The 14,247-nt window shown below is 45.2% G+C and overlaps 1 protein-coding gene and 1 long non-coding RNA gene across 27 annotated transcripts in view; one reads left to right on the top strand and one right to left on the bottom strand.

Annotated features, from left to right (window-relative positions):
* The window catches only part of LOC101794131 (uncharacterized), a 61,099-nt gene that overhangs the window by 12,179 nt on the left and 34,673 nt on the right, over positions 1-14,247 (top strand). For 22 of the 24 annotated variants that reach the window (XR_011803442.1, XR_011803439.1, XR_011803449.1 and 19 more), the window contains 3 exons: positions 1,652-1,737; positions 2,112-2,292; positions 11,764-11,928. This is a non-coding gene — a long non-coding RNA (uncharacterized lncRNA). Of the gene's footprint in view, positions 1-1,119; positions 1,348-1,651; positions 1,738-2,111; positions 2,293-5,113; positions 5,288-11,763; positions 11,929-14,247 lie in introns of those variants that run through there. The other 2 variants (XR_011803438.1, XR_011803448.1) reach the window with 2 other exon arrangements.
* Positions 1-14,247, bottom strand: part of MYOT (myotilin) — a 29,279-nt gene that overhangs the window by 13,903 nt on the left and 1,129 nt on the right. The window contains exons 2-8 of one of the 3 annotated variants that reach the window (XM_072023571.1): positions 12,741-12,835; positions 6,366-6,439; positions 4,999-5,061; positions 4,290-4,431; positions 3,664-3,687; positions 2,964-3,083; positions 2,107-2,365 (exon numbers count right to left, since the gene is read on the bottom strand). In XM_072023571.1, the coding sequence (XP_071879672.1) occupies positions 2,107-2,365; positions 2,964-3,083; positions 3,664-3,687; positions 4,290-4,431; positions 4,999-5,061 (608 nt within the window). In that variant the 5' untranslated portion in view covers positions 6,366-6,439; positions 12,741-12,835. Of the gene's footprint in view, positions 1-2,106; positions 2,366-2,963; positions 3,084-3,663; positions 3,688-4,289; positions 4,432-4,998; positions 5,062-6,365; positions 6,440-9,722; positions 9,851-12,740; positions 12,836-14,247 lie in introns of all 3 variants that reach the window. The other 2 variants (XM_072023570.1, XM_027468479.3) reach the window with 2 other exon arrangements.

Here is a 14,247-nt window from a genome sequence, read left to right as displayed (position 1 = left end):
TGAGTGATATAGTAATGAAGGTCTAGAAAAAGCTACAAATCTTCTGTTTATTTACTAAGCATTTGTAAAAACTACCTAAAACACCTGGCAGTATACTTAATGCATGAAACCTCTTCTTTGCTTGGGTTAATTGGCTTTAATAAAGATGATAATCTGTACAGAGTCTAGCAGGGGCTGGTTTTGCTCTGCTTTTTTAAGGCTGTTGAGAAGGATGCTGTAACCTGTAGCTACAAAAGCCTTGAAAGAAGTAGCTGCAGTCTTCTCCAACTGCATTTTCCAGCTTTTGTAGAGTGACCGTTGCTAAGCAATAGTTTGGAGAAGTATGAATACAGGGACTGCATTCATTCATCGTGGTACTCGTCAGTATTTCTTTTTGTCTTCAGTAACAGTTTCAACCACGTACGTGATAGAGTTATATGGCTGAATCTTTTTACCAAGGCAGTTAAAAATAACAGCTAATCATTAGAGATGATAGCTTAATTTAACAGCAACAATGTTGAGTCCCATTCACAATATTTCAAAGCACATGACAATAAGGCTGCGTGTTTCAAAAATATTTAAGTGCTCAGAGCTGGATACTTCTAGAAAGTCTAATAGTTTTTTCTTTGTACCTTGTGGCATGTAAATGCCTTCCAAAATGCGGTTCAGTATTGCTGCCAACTGAAAACACTCTGCAGCTCTTTGACTAGTGTTAACTAAAAATGTTAACTAGTGTAACATTTTATATAAACCACACTTTTTCAAAGCTATTTCAAAGCTGATTTTGGTGAGATGTTATATCCCTTCATGCAGGATGTCACATATCGCATTAAAAACCAACCAGGACTTTAAAAATGAAAACCCAAGCACAGCTCACCAGCAGTGCTGCAAGCCATAACCATAGCATTGCCTGGGTTTTGTGGGTGAGCTTGGGGCTAAATGAACAACACAGGGGTCTGCAGGTTGTTGAAGCAAACCCTGTTTTTACTCAGTAATGTGGTAAAAAGTTCCTGTGCACAGAGAAATGTGTATTGCAGCATGGTCTCTCCAGTAGTAAATTTGGAGGAGGGTGTCCAGAATTGTTAAAACAACTGGTTTAAAGTGGCTGAGCACATCCAGAAATAATCTATAGCACGGAGAATGGTTTCTGTCACAGCCAGACGTTTACACACGATGTAACAGTACCCCTGTAATGCATTACTGGCATTCAGCTGGGAGAGGAGGCACACGTCTGCCTCGTAGCTTCCCCTTCACAAACAGAACTGAAGAAGCTGCTTTGCAGTGCTGAGTTTGGAGCTCTCCACTCTTGGTATTTGAGGTCTACGTTAATGCCAATAAACACCTGGAAAACTCTGCTAAAATTTGGGTGTGAGTTCTAACTTGTTTAGTTTCTCTGGAATGGCTAAACAACATATCTAATAATGCCGTAGGTACATAGTTACTTGAGAGCTGTATTTGGGACAGAAATTGGCTTGAGTCTTGATATAAGAAGAAATGTTTTTTCTTGAGGAAAATCCTCATCTCCTGAGCAGGAAATGGCCCTGCCATGACACAGGACAGTTTTCTTTCTATTCAGTGGGTTACTGGTTCAGAACTTGTCTCCTACGGAGCACTTTATAGGTTCAGTCTGCTCCACACTTAGAGCATCTCAAGCTTTGTTGCTATTTTACAGTGGTGAATGGAAACATGAGGTGACGCCACTTGGTCAAGGCTCCAGAGGAACTTGGTGGCAACAGAGCAGTTACTTGAAATTTCCAGGTACTGTGACCTTTCACTTTTCTCTGCTGTGGAGCCAAAGACCTTTTAGAGGATAATTATTTGGGGCTTTGCTTTTAAAGTTACTTACAGATAGGCATTTCTGCAAATACCATTATCCACCTACCCAAGCCTTTAGATTGTTACATACTTTGCCAAACGGAGCCTGTGCTGTTCTGTAGCTAGGCTGGTGTTGCAAGCTCCTATTGTCATACAGGCAAACAGATCAGGTTATTGCATGCCCATGTGTTTGAGCTGTTAGGGTATGGGACACAGGAGCTTTGCAGCTGTATTGCTGAGATAACTAGAAAGTTAATTCCCTAAGTGTGGTATAAAACTGACCAAGGGATGTGAATTTTCTCTTTGTCTTACCGCAGAGGAGAAGCTTGAGGTGAATTCTCATAAACGCCGTGAAAATCTTCAGCTTCGCTCTTTGAATTCATCTGACTGAAGTTTGTGGCTTCCGCTCGATTCCCCAGCCCCGGGGTGTCCGTGCTGTAGGACGGCAGGCTGGGCATGTCACGATCCTTGGCTGCAGCTTGACTGTTCCTCGTGAAGGTGGGTTTCTTCATGGTGACTTGCACAGCTGGCAAGCGGGCAGCACCTGCAAAGCTTTCCAGGTCTTTTGCTCCTGGAAGTGGAATTGTCCCCAGGTCAGGCAGAAAACAGTAATGGTTCATCAGTACAGCACACTGCAGTTACAGGGAGTGAAGCCAGTATGTCTGGGCGGGTGGGTGGGAGTTCAACCTGCCTGTGCCCTGTGTAAACCAAAACTTGCACAGCTGCATTAGCCAAACTTGTCTCCTCACTGGGGCTGGTGAGCTTTGGCTTACACACAAAGTGCGTTCTGTTTAGACAGCACAAGCCAGACAAGTCGTGTATTACAATAAACAAGGTGTCAATACAACTGGTACGTTGGGCTAAGCTAGGGTTCCTGAATGGATGAAGCTCAGGGACGAGACTCCTCTGTCAGAGAGATCTACATCTGCACCTTGTCATCCTGACCTATGAAGAGGAAGGGCCAAGAGCAGAAATGCAAAATAACTTGCATTCAGCTTTGAGGAGCACCCAAGCTGATAGCATTTTGGGGGCATTTCTCTTTGAGCCTACAGAAGTGTTTGGGTCTGAATTATGGTTGTTACATATCTGTGGCTATGACTGGCACTGAACAGCAGCAAATTAATTCTCTTGTGCTTAGTTGCTCTGCTCAGAAATCCATATATGCTTACCTGGAGAAACAGAAAGATGTGCACTGGATGCTACAGATCCAAATTCATTTTCAGCAACACATTTAAATATTCCAGAGTCCTCGGGAAAAGCTTCTGTAATGACCAGGGTGCAGACTTCCTCTGAAATGACACATTCAGGCACACTGTTGTACTATAAAAGCTACATGTCAATGTGTAGGAATTGGTCACTGTAGAAGGACTGTTACTTAGTGGTGGGGCTTGGCAGCAATGAAATGCAAAAAAAGTGATGTGAAGAGCATAGGAAGTCAAAGGATTCAGAAGGAGCAAAGGAGAAGGAAGGATCTTCCTTCCTGGGACTTTAAGGGAACAAGGCGCAACTATATATATGTATGTATGTATATGTATATATATACTTTTTTTTTTTTTTTTTTTTTTTTTGCTAAAATGCATGTTCTCTTGCACAGGTTTAAACCCCAGAAAAGCCACATAGTTTATATGTTTTCCCTTAACATATAGGGCACATGTCTTTGAATGTAAAAGGATGATATTTCATTGTTGTGGAATAAATTGGGGCCTTTCAGGTGTTTCTGTCAAAAGCAAAACTCTTAGTCTGACATTGCATGTGGTCTTCTGGTTACTGTTTGAGCATGATTGTTTTATACTGGATGAGGTGGGGAAAACTAAGCTTGAGGTAGTAAACCAGTGAATTGTCTAACAAAGAAATTTGCAGTGTACTTACCAGGAACTGATGATGAACAAGCCTCTGCTCAAAATAAGAGAGAAAAAAAATTAAATGGTTATAATGCCAGACTGGAAGAAAGACCTTCAGCCCTCTCCCTTTCCCAGCTTAGCTGTCAGTGATGTTACAAAAGGGAACATCTCCCTTTCTGTCCATCAGAAGGAATTCCATCTGGACAGGGGAATGTCAGGTTTGGCTGGGACCCGATGGTGTGAACACCTCTCTGCTGAGGTGGTAGAGAAAGAGCTCCACTGACTTTGGAATTAGTCCATCTGTGAACTTGGCCCACTGGAGCTATGACCTCATGCTTGGGATTATGACAAATTGTTTAAAATGTTCTAATTTTTTTCCTTGAATTCATCATTAGTTATAATGCGCAGTGACAATGCCCTTGTGGCTCAGCAGTACCCTGGCACTGTGCCGGTCTCTCCCCATTGCTCCTGCTCTGCTCAGGCACTGTCAAAGAAAGTGTAAACTCTACACAAACACCTGCAACTTCATTTGATACTTTTAACCTTAACTCAAGACTCTATAATATGTACTGTCTCCTAATTTTACAGCAGTTCTCCTGCCTCTTATGTCCCTGTCCCAGTAAAATTGCATCAGACTGGCAGAGTAATACCTACTTTTTCGTAGTATTCGGAAATCTGCAGAATCTGTTATCAGATCATATTCTCTGTACCAGTGAACGTGTAAGGTGGGTGTAGCACGAATGCGACATTCAAATACCACCAATTGACCCTTTGTAGCTCTTATGTTTTGTAGACCCTGGGGGAGGAGAAATTGGCATTAAGTGGCTGACAAAAGTGTTTCCACACTGGGACAATTATTATGGAACAATACACCCTTCAGTGAAGATGATTTGGTGTCCCTATTTTATTTAAAATAATTTATTTAATTCTAAATGTATTTGAAGAGGCTTTTGAGTGGAGTTTTTTTCACCTGTAGAACAGTGCTTATTAAAATGCTTTAGCTTAGTTATGCATTCAAATGAAGATAAAAATGCAGGAAAAAAAAAAAAAAAACAAAAAACCAAATCTCTTCCACTGGATACAACACAATAAGGAAGGTTTCTGTGAGAGATTTCCATTTCAGCCTTCTTTGTAGGAAATAAATGAGATGACTTTATGTGAGTAATTCTGTCTGGATCAGCTACGAATTAAGATGCTAGTTTGATAGCATCACTAATTAAGTGTGCTGGCTTTCTTGAAATGTGAGTGAGCCAATGTTACAGCCTGTAAATATTTTCTGATAGAACAAGAACACTCAAGATGTAATGGTAGCAGTTGAAGTCACAGAACAGGCCGTGTTGCTCAGACAATGTATGCTCTTTACCTTTGTGAACACAGGTGTGCTTCCATAGGAAGACCCAATCAGGCTTGCCGAGGGACTCTGCATCTATATATAGTGAAGAAAGGCAATTTTTTTAGCTTGAATTTCTGATCTGCAGAAACCTGGTTATGTTGTCGGCACGTTATTTGAAACAGAAGAAGATGACAGTGTTTTTTCTGATCATGCACCAGCCTAATACATACCCAGTGGCAGTCTATGTTTAAATGCTCCAAGAGAAAATGCCTCACTGGACTGTTACCACCAAATCAGTAGAAAGAAGAGCTGATAACTGGTAAGTGTTGCTGGTCTTACATTGTAAGCCAATTTGATGCCCACATCTTGTGGTTTGTGTAAAGATCTGTGTTGCTCTCTAGTAATTGTCCCATTCTACAGAGATCTGTACCTGATTTAGTTGTTTCCAGGTCTAGTTTTACTTGTCATCCATGGTGCATGTGGTAACTGCAATGAGGTTGAATGTAGAGAAATGAGAAGGAACTTTGGTATTCTGTCTTGGCATTTTCCTTAGAGCTCAACTGACATAGAGCTTAGAATAAGGTCTCTGATTAATCAAGAACAGCAGTTTTAAGGTGATCAAATACTTGCAGAACAAGATTATGTCCTTGTTCTATGGTGGAGTGTTGATGTCTGCTCATATCCTTCTCATTTAGCTTTTGAACCATGTGTCTCACATATAAACGTGCAACTGAAGCGTTTGGGTTTGTTTTGTTGGGGTAATGGTCTTTTTTTATAATCTCTCTCTTCTCCAAAATAACCCAGGTCAGCCTTTTCCTCCCAGCCTGATTTCAGATGTCAGTCGGTCTCCAGATAGTCTGAATTCCCCAGCTCTTGACTGAGTATGTGCTCTAAATCAACTCTCTGTTCTGAAGGGAATCTTTGAAGGAGGCTGACAAATGGCTAAGCTGTGTGGCAGCCACTCAAGTATTTCCAGCCTTATCCCCTGCTCCATCAGTTCTCTTAGCAATTCCAGCTAGGAAATGTTCCAAGACAGAAATCCTTTTTCCAGGGCTTAAGGTCCAGATCTTGATATTCATGATGACCTTTGCCTCTTTGTCACTTGTTGAATATGCGTGTGAGCTGATCCTTACAAAATACCTCTAAGATACTATAAATAATAATCTTAAAAATGTGTAAAGTGCTCTTTGAAGATTAATAGGTAATGACTGAATTAAAGTGGTACAACTCTGGGGGACTGACCAGCTGCTAAAGACTTCATTGGCTGAGGAACCAATGGTCAGCAAAATGCTGGTGGCTTTCTACTTTTTCCTAGTGTGTGGGGGGGAAAAAATATGGCAGGATGGTGACAAGGACTTTAAGAGGCTGAATATAGTTGACACAACGTTTGCACTTACTGTGACATTCCCCTGGCCCTGCCAGGATGCTGAGTCTTGCAAGGAGGCTGAGCCTTCAGATTTACCCTGGGAACCTGAAGAGGCAAACATAAGGCAGCGTGTTTAGAGCCGTCTCATTTTCCTTAGACACAATGGCTATGTTTTGTGAACAGAACGTATGCTGCTCAGAGAGCAAGTGGTACGTGCCAAAGAAAATAGTAGCATCCTTCAGTATTTGAGAGTAGGCTTAGGTCACCTCCAGAGCACGGCGGTGTTTAACCAAGGCTACTGGTATGGACCTTTGCAAAGTACAGGGTTAACAAATGAAATTGGGCTTCAGGGTTCTGATAGGGTTTTTCTGTGTTTTGATTGAAGTATCTAACCAGCTGCAGATAGGAGCACAGTGCAGAGATATGGAGGCACCTCCACAGACTGGGCTTTAGGTACCTCTGACAGGTCGGTTGGCTATAAAAACAAAATCAGTGTACACATCTGAACTCTTCTGAGGCTTTGCATAATGATTTGGTCCAAATAATTTATCTGAGATGTATTCTCTCTCCCTGCTTTCTGTCCTTCTCCAAAACAATCAAAAGAGATTACAGAGAAGGCTGATTGCTTTCTGGTCGGAGTGGCCTGGTGCAGCCACCTGACAACCATAGGCAGCCACATGAGACAATGGGCTGCTTTAGGGCATTTGGACATCCCTGGTGAGAACATGTCACTGTGCCTCGTTCAAACCTGCGGCGCTGCCCTTGGCCCTGATCCAGCAGAGCAATTACGCATGTACTTAGACCACCCATGGCCTTCATATTTCTGCCTGTTGCTCTTGAGTTATAAGTATCCCTCAAGCAGTTCGAGGATGGCTCCTGTCCAAGGTTGTATCACACAACCATCAGCAGGGCTGTGCTATGATGCAAGGGCTGCTGAATAATCCTAAATCCTTGGATGTGGGAGGGAGGGCAAGGGAAGCCAATGTTATTGAGTTGCCCTGGGCTCCCGCCACAAACCAATGCTGGCTGTAGTCCACCCTGGATCCCTGTGATGTTTGGCATTGCCTCCTTGCAGTCTAGCAGGTGATGGGCAGTGTAGTCGGTTTTCAGTACCTGTAAAATGGGCTGATTTTTTTTCTTCCAAAGAAAAAGGGTGGTAAAAATCAGACGTGCAGGTTGTTAAAGGAACTTGTGGGCTGACATACCTGCTTTAAAGGTCTTCCCACACAACTGAAACAGTGTTAACAAAGTGGCATTGTATGACCTACAGCCCTTTACTTCTGTACAACGAAAGACGTAATTCTCCTGTAGGCACGCTGTCACTCCTGGCTGTTCCACTCTGTACAACTCTTTTTTTTTGTTTGTTTCAAATCCATGATCAATTCTGAATTGGGGAAAGCGTGCGTACAAACAGAAGGGACAGATGTGCCCTGAGCATGGGTAAGTGAAGTGGTAGGACGTGAGGCTGTGGCAGGCTGGGGTTTAAGGCTGAAGCATGGTGGGGTGCTTCAGGAGGCTTGCTCAGGGGGTGGGACGTGGCTTATATGAAGCTTGAGGCAAGATCTTAGAGAGAGGATGGCCCACTTGTGACAAGTTTCCAGCTGTGATAAAATGGGCTCTGCTCTTTAGCTCTAAACAGCTAATGCCAGCACTAGCTTATGCACTTGTGCTCAAGACAAATAGTTGTGTGGCATTATTCACAAAGTGGTGATTGCAGCTAAGACCTGACGTGGCAGAGACCATGGCCAAAGATGATGGCTGTCAAACCTGCAAGTGAAACTGGGCTGGTGCCATGCAACACTCAGAGCAGTCAGCGTTCACCCAGGGAATAGCAGAAGCTATGTGTGTGATGCTGCAGTTACCAAGCTCAAGGAAGGACAGGCTAATCCCTTGCCAAAGCAGGATCCTCCTAATTTTATTGAGAGGAGGCTCCATGATAGGGAAGTCTGTGCCTGCTCTAAATGTTTACTGTCTGAAGCAGAAACCGTCCATGAGGATGGCATTGCTTGCAGCACCCTGATTTGTAGCCCAACTCATCCTGATGTGCACAGTCCGTGTTAGATGCTGTGCTCTCATCTCACATTGCGTGGTCCTTGTTCAGTTTGCTTCTAGTGAGGGTGTTGTGTGTTTTCACAGCTAGTGTTGGACTTGGGTAATGAAGAGTTCAAGGGATATATATATATAAAAAAAAAAAACCAACAACCTTAAAAGCTTCATCACCTAAAAAGGCAGCTTTTAGTCTGAAGCTCCAGGTCCTCCTGAGCTCCCTGTTCTCAGGCACCCGGGGTGCTGTCCCTGAGCGCTGCCAGAGCACCGTGGTGACACTATGCAGCTCTGGGCTCCCCATGGGCCATGCCCCCAGCCCATTTTGCCTCGCTGAGCTCAGTGGGCTAGCAGAAACGTTGGCACCGCACAGCTTACGCCCTTGAAAGAATACACAGCCAGGGCTTTACCTTGGCGAGTCGTTCCAGCAGTCTTAGCGTCTCCTGTAAATGTCAACCTTTACTTAGTGTAACCCTAGATCTTTGTGAGGAGGATGGAATTAGACTCAGCCAAATGAAGAGTCCGGGGACCTTTGCAACCCAACACCAGAATGATTACAAGGTACATACAGATCATGCTGCTGACATAAACCATAATGACGACATTCTAGCATTACCTGAATAGTTGACATGGCTGCAGAATTATGCTATATGCAACACAGGGACAAATTTAACATCGGGTTAGGAAAGTATTAAGGCTGCATGAAGCCCTTTTGCCAGGTGTTTAGATCATGGAAAACCCATTAAATCTGTTTTCGGATCAAAATGAGCATCTGCTGCATCTGAAATACACTGTTATAAAGAGTGTGGGGAGCGGGGAGGAGTGCGATTCTGAATCTACATTTAGAGGGAGGGCAGGCCTAGACTGCATCAGCATGTTAATGTCCTGGCATGCCTTTTATTTAGAAAACAGGCTGAAATAGAAATACAGGATAGCAGCCTTCAGTCAGTTTGAGTGATGCATTCTGCAAGCCATCTGCATGCACTTGGGGGTGTTGCTTATTTTTACAGAGCTGCTTAAACTTTGGGAGTGTACGCTAGACACTTGGATGTCTTGTGGCACTGCCCTACACAGATTAACAGTGATTTGAAAGTAGGATCACAAAGAATGAGTTTTTATTGAAGGCAAAAGCACTGTCTTGAGCTGTCTTCTGTGCTACAGGGCTAAATGGGGAGGTCGTCACCACTTCAGCAGTGAGTTTTCTAGTTACAAGTTACTTGGTGACATGATTATGTGCCATGAAAGCAGCTTCTCTGTTGCTCCTGGGGTGCTGGGGGGTGGTGGTGAATACCCAGGCTTCTGTAGGACGTGAGAAAAGAGCAGTTTTATTGGTTTCATTTCTCACCCAGCAAGGCTCCTGAGATGACTGGCTAGGTGGCAGGGAAATCCGTGATAGTTTCAAGCTGTGCAATGAATTCTCAATGGCTGCTCTTGGGATGGGGAGGTGGGCGGGCTTGCATCAGCTGAGATATTCTGAAAATAACCAAACAGCTGAAGAGGTTATTGTGGCCATTGGTGAGGTATTTACAGAAACTGCAAAGTCCTGCTTGGGTTTGAAGCTTGATGGGAGCCCTTCTAAATTATAGAATTGCAGCTGAATACCGAGGCAGTTTTCGTAGCATATGTTCAGAACATGTAGCGCTGAAGTGTGCTGTTTCAAAGGTTCATGTTGTGTGTGTTAGGATTTTAATGCCTTCTTCCAAGCAGGTAAGATTTTAGATTGGCATCTGAACAATTGTAGGTGGAAGTCCTGTGGGGATTGCCATACATGCTGTCCAGGAAAGACAAAAAGGTGAGCTGGCTTCCAAGGACAGCTAATCCCACAGCTTGCTGTGGGATTTGCAAAGACTTCCAAGCATGGAGAACAGCACAGCTGCTGAGAAGTGTGTCTGGCCTCCATACCTGGAAGTCTTTGAGCTTAAAATGAGTTTGACCACTGTACAGAGCAGAACGTCACGAGGAATGTCACATCCACACCCTGTGGGATGTTGGTGTCCATGGGCAGAGTGCCGGCACGTGTGCACTTGGCGTGTTATCACTCCTGGTACATGTCCTGCTCACTGTATGGTGTGAGAGGAGGGGCTCTCATCACCTCTCCATCCACATCACCCCCTGCTTGCCTTGAGGCTCCTGGCTCCAGCCCTTAGGGGTGAGTCCGGTGGCTCCAGGTGGGGCTCGGGGGCTGCCTAGTGGGGTACTTGCCCCACAGGAGCCAGGCCCCTCACCCAGCGGCTGGAAACGGGCAGCAGACAGGGCCAGGAGTGAATTGACTTTGTCCCTCCTGTCACACACCTCCTTTGGGTACAGCTGTTTCTCAGGGCTGGAAAATCCCGGCCGTCCCACCCCTTGTTCGGGCAACAGCTGAACTGCCGCTGGACATCGGACACTTGAGTCAAACTGGAGTCAAACAGTTCCTAGAACCAAGTGACCAAATCCCTTTTTAAGCACCGAAATTAAGATGCTTAGAGCTTATTTTAAGAGATGCTAAGCTTCCACTTGAAATCATGAGGGTCCAAAGGGGGTAAAATAAGTCTCAGGGCGCTCCTCAGCGGGAAGGCTCTCGTGCTGTGACCACAGCCTGCAGCGGCTGCTCGGGCGCTGCAATGGGCACAGCCTCAGCAGCTCCCGTCGGGTGATGCTTGTGTGGGAATGGTCTCTATTGTCCCAGAAATGGGTTTGTACCCCCTGTGTGAAGTAGAAAAAGTCACCTTAGGCTCTTCGGCCAGACAGTTGCCCCTGTCACCCTAGAGTGCGGTGGTGACTTTGCTGTGAGTCATCAGGAGGATTAAGTTAATGGGGCCAAGGAAGAGCGCAGCCTAGCCAGCTCGGTGCTTCGTGTGGGCACACCTTCCAAGGAGGTGGAGATCTCATTCCAGCAGGCTTAGGAGATCTGAATCGTGTGGTCAGTGCATGGAACTGTGCATGACTCAGGGGTTTGCTATCCGGTGCCCGCGATGACTTGCTGTTTCTCTGCATTACATCTGCACTTTCTGCAGCGCGTGGTGTGTTCTGATCCCTGCTCTCCCCAGACCAGACCCGATACTTACGTATGAAGACAATTTTTGTGAACAGCACTGAATGAATTGTGACTGCAATACCATAGGATGGCAGTACTATATTAGTAATTACCAAAATGGACAAAGTGGAAAAAAAAAAAAGCCTCTTCTGTCCCAGAGCCTCTTTCTTTTGCCTAGCATTTAAATTGCATTGAACAGGAACCAAGAGAAAGCATGGCCTCAGGTGGGAACACATTCAAATGTGATGTCTGTAGGCTGATACCAATAGAGAAGTTACCCTCAGAAGCAAATAGTAAGCTGGGGTAGCTTTTGCAGAACCTGCATGATATCTTTCTCCTGCTATAGCTTCTGCCATCTCTTGTAACACAGGTGTGCCCTGGGTGGCCATCCCACAGCGTATCCTGACAGTCAGCCAGATCCTTCTGCCCTGCAGCCCTGATGTTTTACAGCTGGTGGAGCTGTAGATGAAACCTCCTGAGCCCTGCCTGCCCATGCTCTTGCTGTGCAGAAGAGAAAGTCGAGGTGAAAGCAGAGGTGAGTGACCGAGTTTTGTGCCCTGACCCTGGCACCTTGTCCCTGCTGCCTCCTGTGCCCCGGACAGGGGAAGTCACTACACAGGGTCAGTGGCACTTGGCCTTCAGGCCACCAGCGACCACGCCACCACGCTGTATCTGGGTGAGTCACCTCACCTCTGTGCCCGCTGTGATTTCTGGTCTTAAATCCTGTCTTGTGTCAGCTCCACCAACACTGGTGATGCTGGCACGTGTTCAACCCGTGGAGCCACCAGCAGTGGGGACAGGCAGTGCCAGTGCTTCCATGCACGGAGCAAATTCCCTGGGTGACATTAAACCCTTAAATTAAGCATGAAACCCAGGTTTTCCCTTGAGAGTGTTTGCATTGTGAGGCCAGTGTTATTTAAAGCTCTCTCATCTCCAGTTTCACTGACATGCCCCGAGTTTTTTTTTAGCTCGCTGGCCTCCCAGCAGCAGGGTGTCCGTCTGGCTGCTGGGGACAGCCGTCCCCGTGCTACTGTCCCGGTTTTTTTAAAGTTATTCCAGCCACAGAGCTTTTATACAGAGCATAAATCATGCGTGCAAAGTGCAAATAATAAGAATATCACTAGTTCAGAGGCATGTTTGTAGAATTAGATGATGTAATTAAAAGTGTCAGTTCCTCAAGTTGTCATTATTCAAGCAGCATAAATTAAGCCATTGCTGTACAAAGAAAACGTTAAAGGGAAATAATTTTACAAAACCCAAGCCATTTCATAGAAAATGGAGCTGGCAAAGTGTTCCATAAAACTAAGTAACTTGCACAGATGTTTCTCAAATGCACAATAAACACACCTGCTCTGTGTTTTCTGGTTTTGACGCTAGGAAGCTGAAGACCGGCCTGTTTCAGCTCTCACATCAGCTCTAATGACAGTGGCACGTGCCATTCCCTAGGTTCAAGGGGAGCAAAAGGTTAGTTTAAGCGAGGAGCAATGGCATTTGGGCTTCCACAACGCCCTGTGTGCCTGGCTCGTGCTGAGCAGTGAGCTCTGTTGTTGGGGAGCCCACACGAAGGCTGGGTGTGGGCTGTGCGGCAGAGTCCCCTCCAGGAAATCTGAGCAGCCTAATTTTAGCTACGTGTGGGGCATTTGAGCTGGAAGCAGCTGGTGTCATGCAAATCTGTCAACCTGCCAAGCAACCTCAGTGCATTGCTAAAGCAAATATGTTCATTTCCACCCAAAGGCAAGCTAGAAAGCCAGGTCTGGGTTTAGCATGCACTTGACTTGATGTAAACCACAGCAATAGCTTTGGAACCACAAATGGTGCAGTGCCTGGAATCTCAGATTTTAATGCCATTTCATTAGAAAAGTGAGACTCGACTTATTTTTCTCACCCCAGATTGCATTTTATGCTGGCACGTACCTGTTTCTGTTTACAAGTGCTAGAAAGCTTTTCTGGTCATATACTTTCTGCTCCCCTCTTGTGAAAAGGCTTCTACAGTAAGAAGTTCATCTAATGAAAACCACCGGTGGCCTGAGCCTAAACTGCTGGTGGTCCCTTGATCTACCAGATATCATGCTGATTGCTGAGGAGTCTATCTAGGAAGCGATCTCAGTGGGTGCTCAGGTTTCTGTCTTTTTGGCAGCTGACACACCAACTTCCTAGGTAGAAAAGTCCTAAAAATACATCAAGGCTTGAAATTTCTGCCTGCCAGAGAAGGACAGAGAGAGGCTGTCTGCTAAACTCGTGCATAAGTGTCCTGTAAGCAAGCTATAATGCCTAATGGCTGCAAAGTCTCAGGAAAACAGAAGTGCCCCATGTAGTGCCTGCTGGGCAGGGGGCAGCGGTGCCCAGCTGCTCTGCAAACAGGCAGCGAGGGGTTGTCCCCATCAGCTGTAGCCTTTGGAAGTTAGGAAATGATCATCTGAAGGCTTCTCTGCAGTGCATGGCATAGTCTCTGCCTGCTCCCCTCTCCCCCAAAAGTTTGCTTATTAAGAGAGCTGTTTGATAAATGTGCTCAAAGTTTTAGAGTTAAGGATGCAATAGAGGTAGAGATGAGCTACAGTTCTTGTTGACTGTTTTTGGTGAATGGATGTTTCTCTCTCAGGCAGTGAGGACTAACCAGTGAATTTTTTTACTACCTTTTGAAGCAACAGCAAATTGAGACAGTATTATGCAAAAAGCTCTCAGATACCCTGTATTCTCTAACTGATACAGCTGAAAAGCCGAATCTGGAAAGGATGAGTTGCCATCTAGGCAACAGAGAGAGAATAAAGGTCCCGCCAAGAGGCTGGTCCTACCCTCAGGTACACCTAACCCCCCTGCTCTGCCAAGGAAACGCTTGATCCTCAGCTGTTTTTTC

The sequence above is a fragment of the Anas platyrhynchos genome, chromosome 14 (assembly GCF_047663525.1).
Source record: "Anas platyrhynchos isolate ZD024472 breed Pekin duck chromosome 14, IASCAAS_PekinDuck_T2T, whole genome shotgun sequence".
Taxonomy (NCBI): domain Eukaryota; kingdom Metazoa; phylum Chordata; class Aves; order Anseriformes; family Anatidae; genus Anas; species Anas platyrhynchos.
The sequence above is the reverse complement of the archived record's forward strand: the minus strand, read 5'-3'. Positions and strand labels throughout refer to the sequence as shown.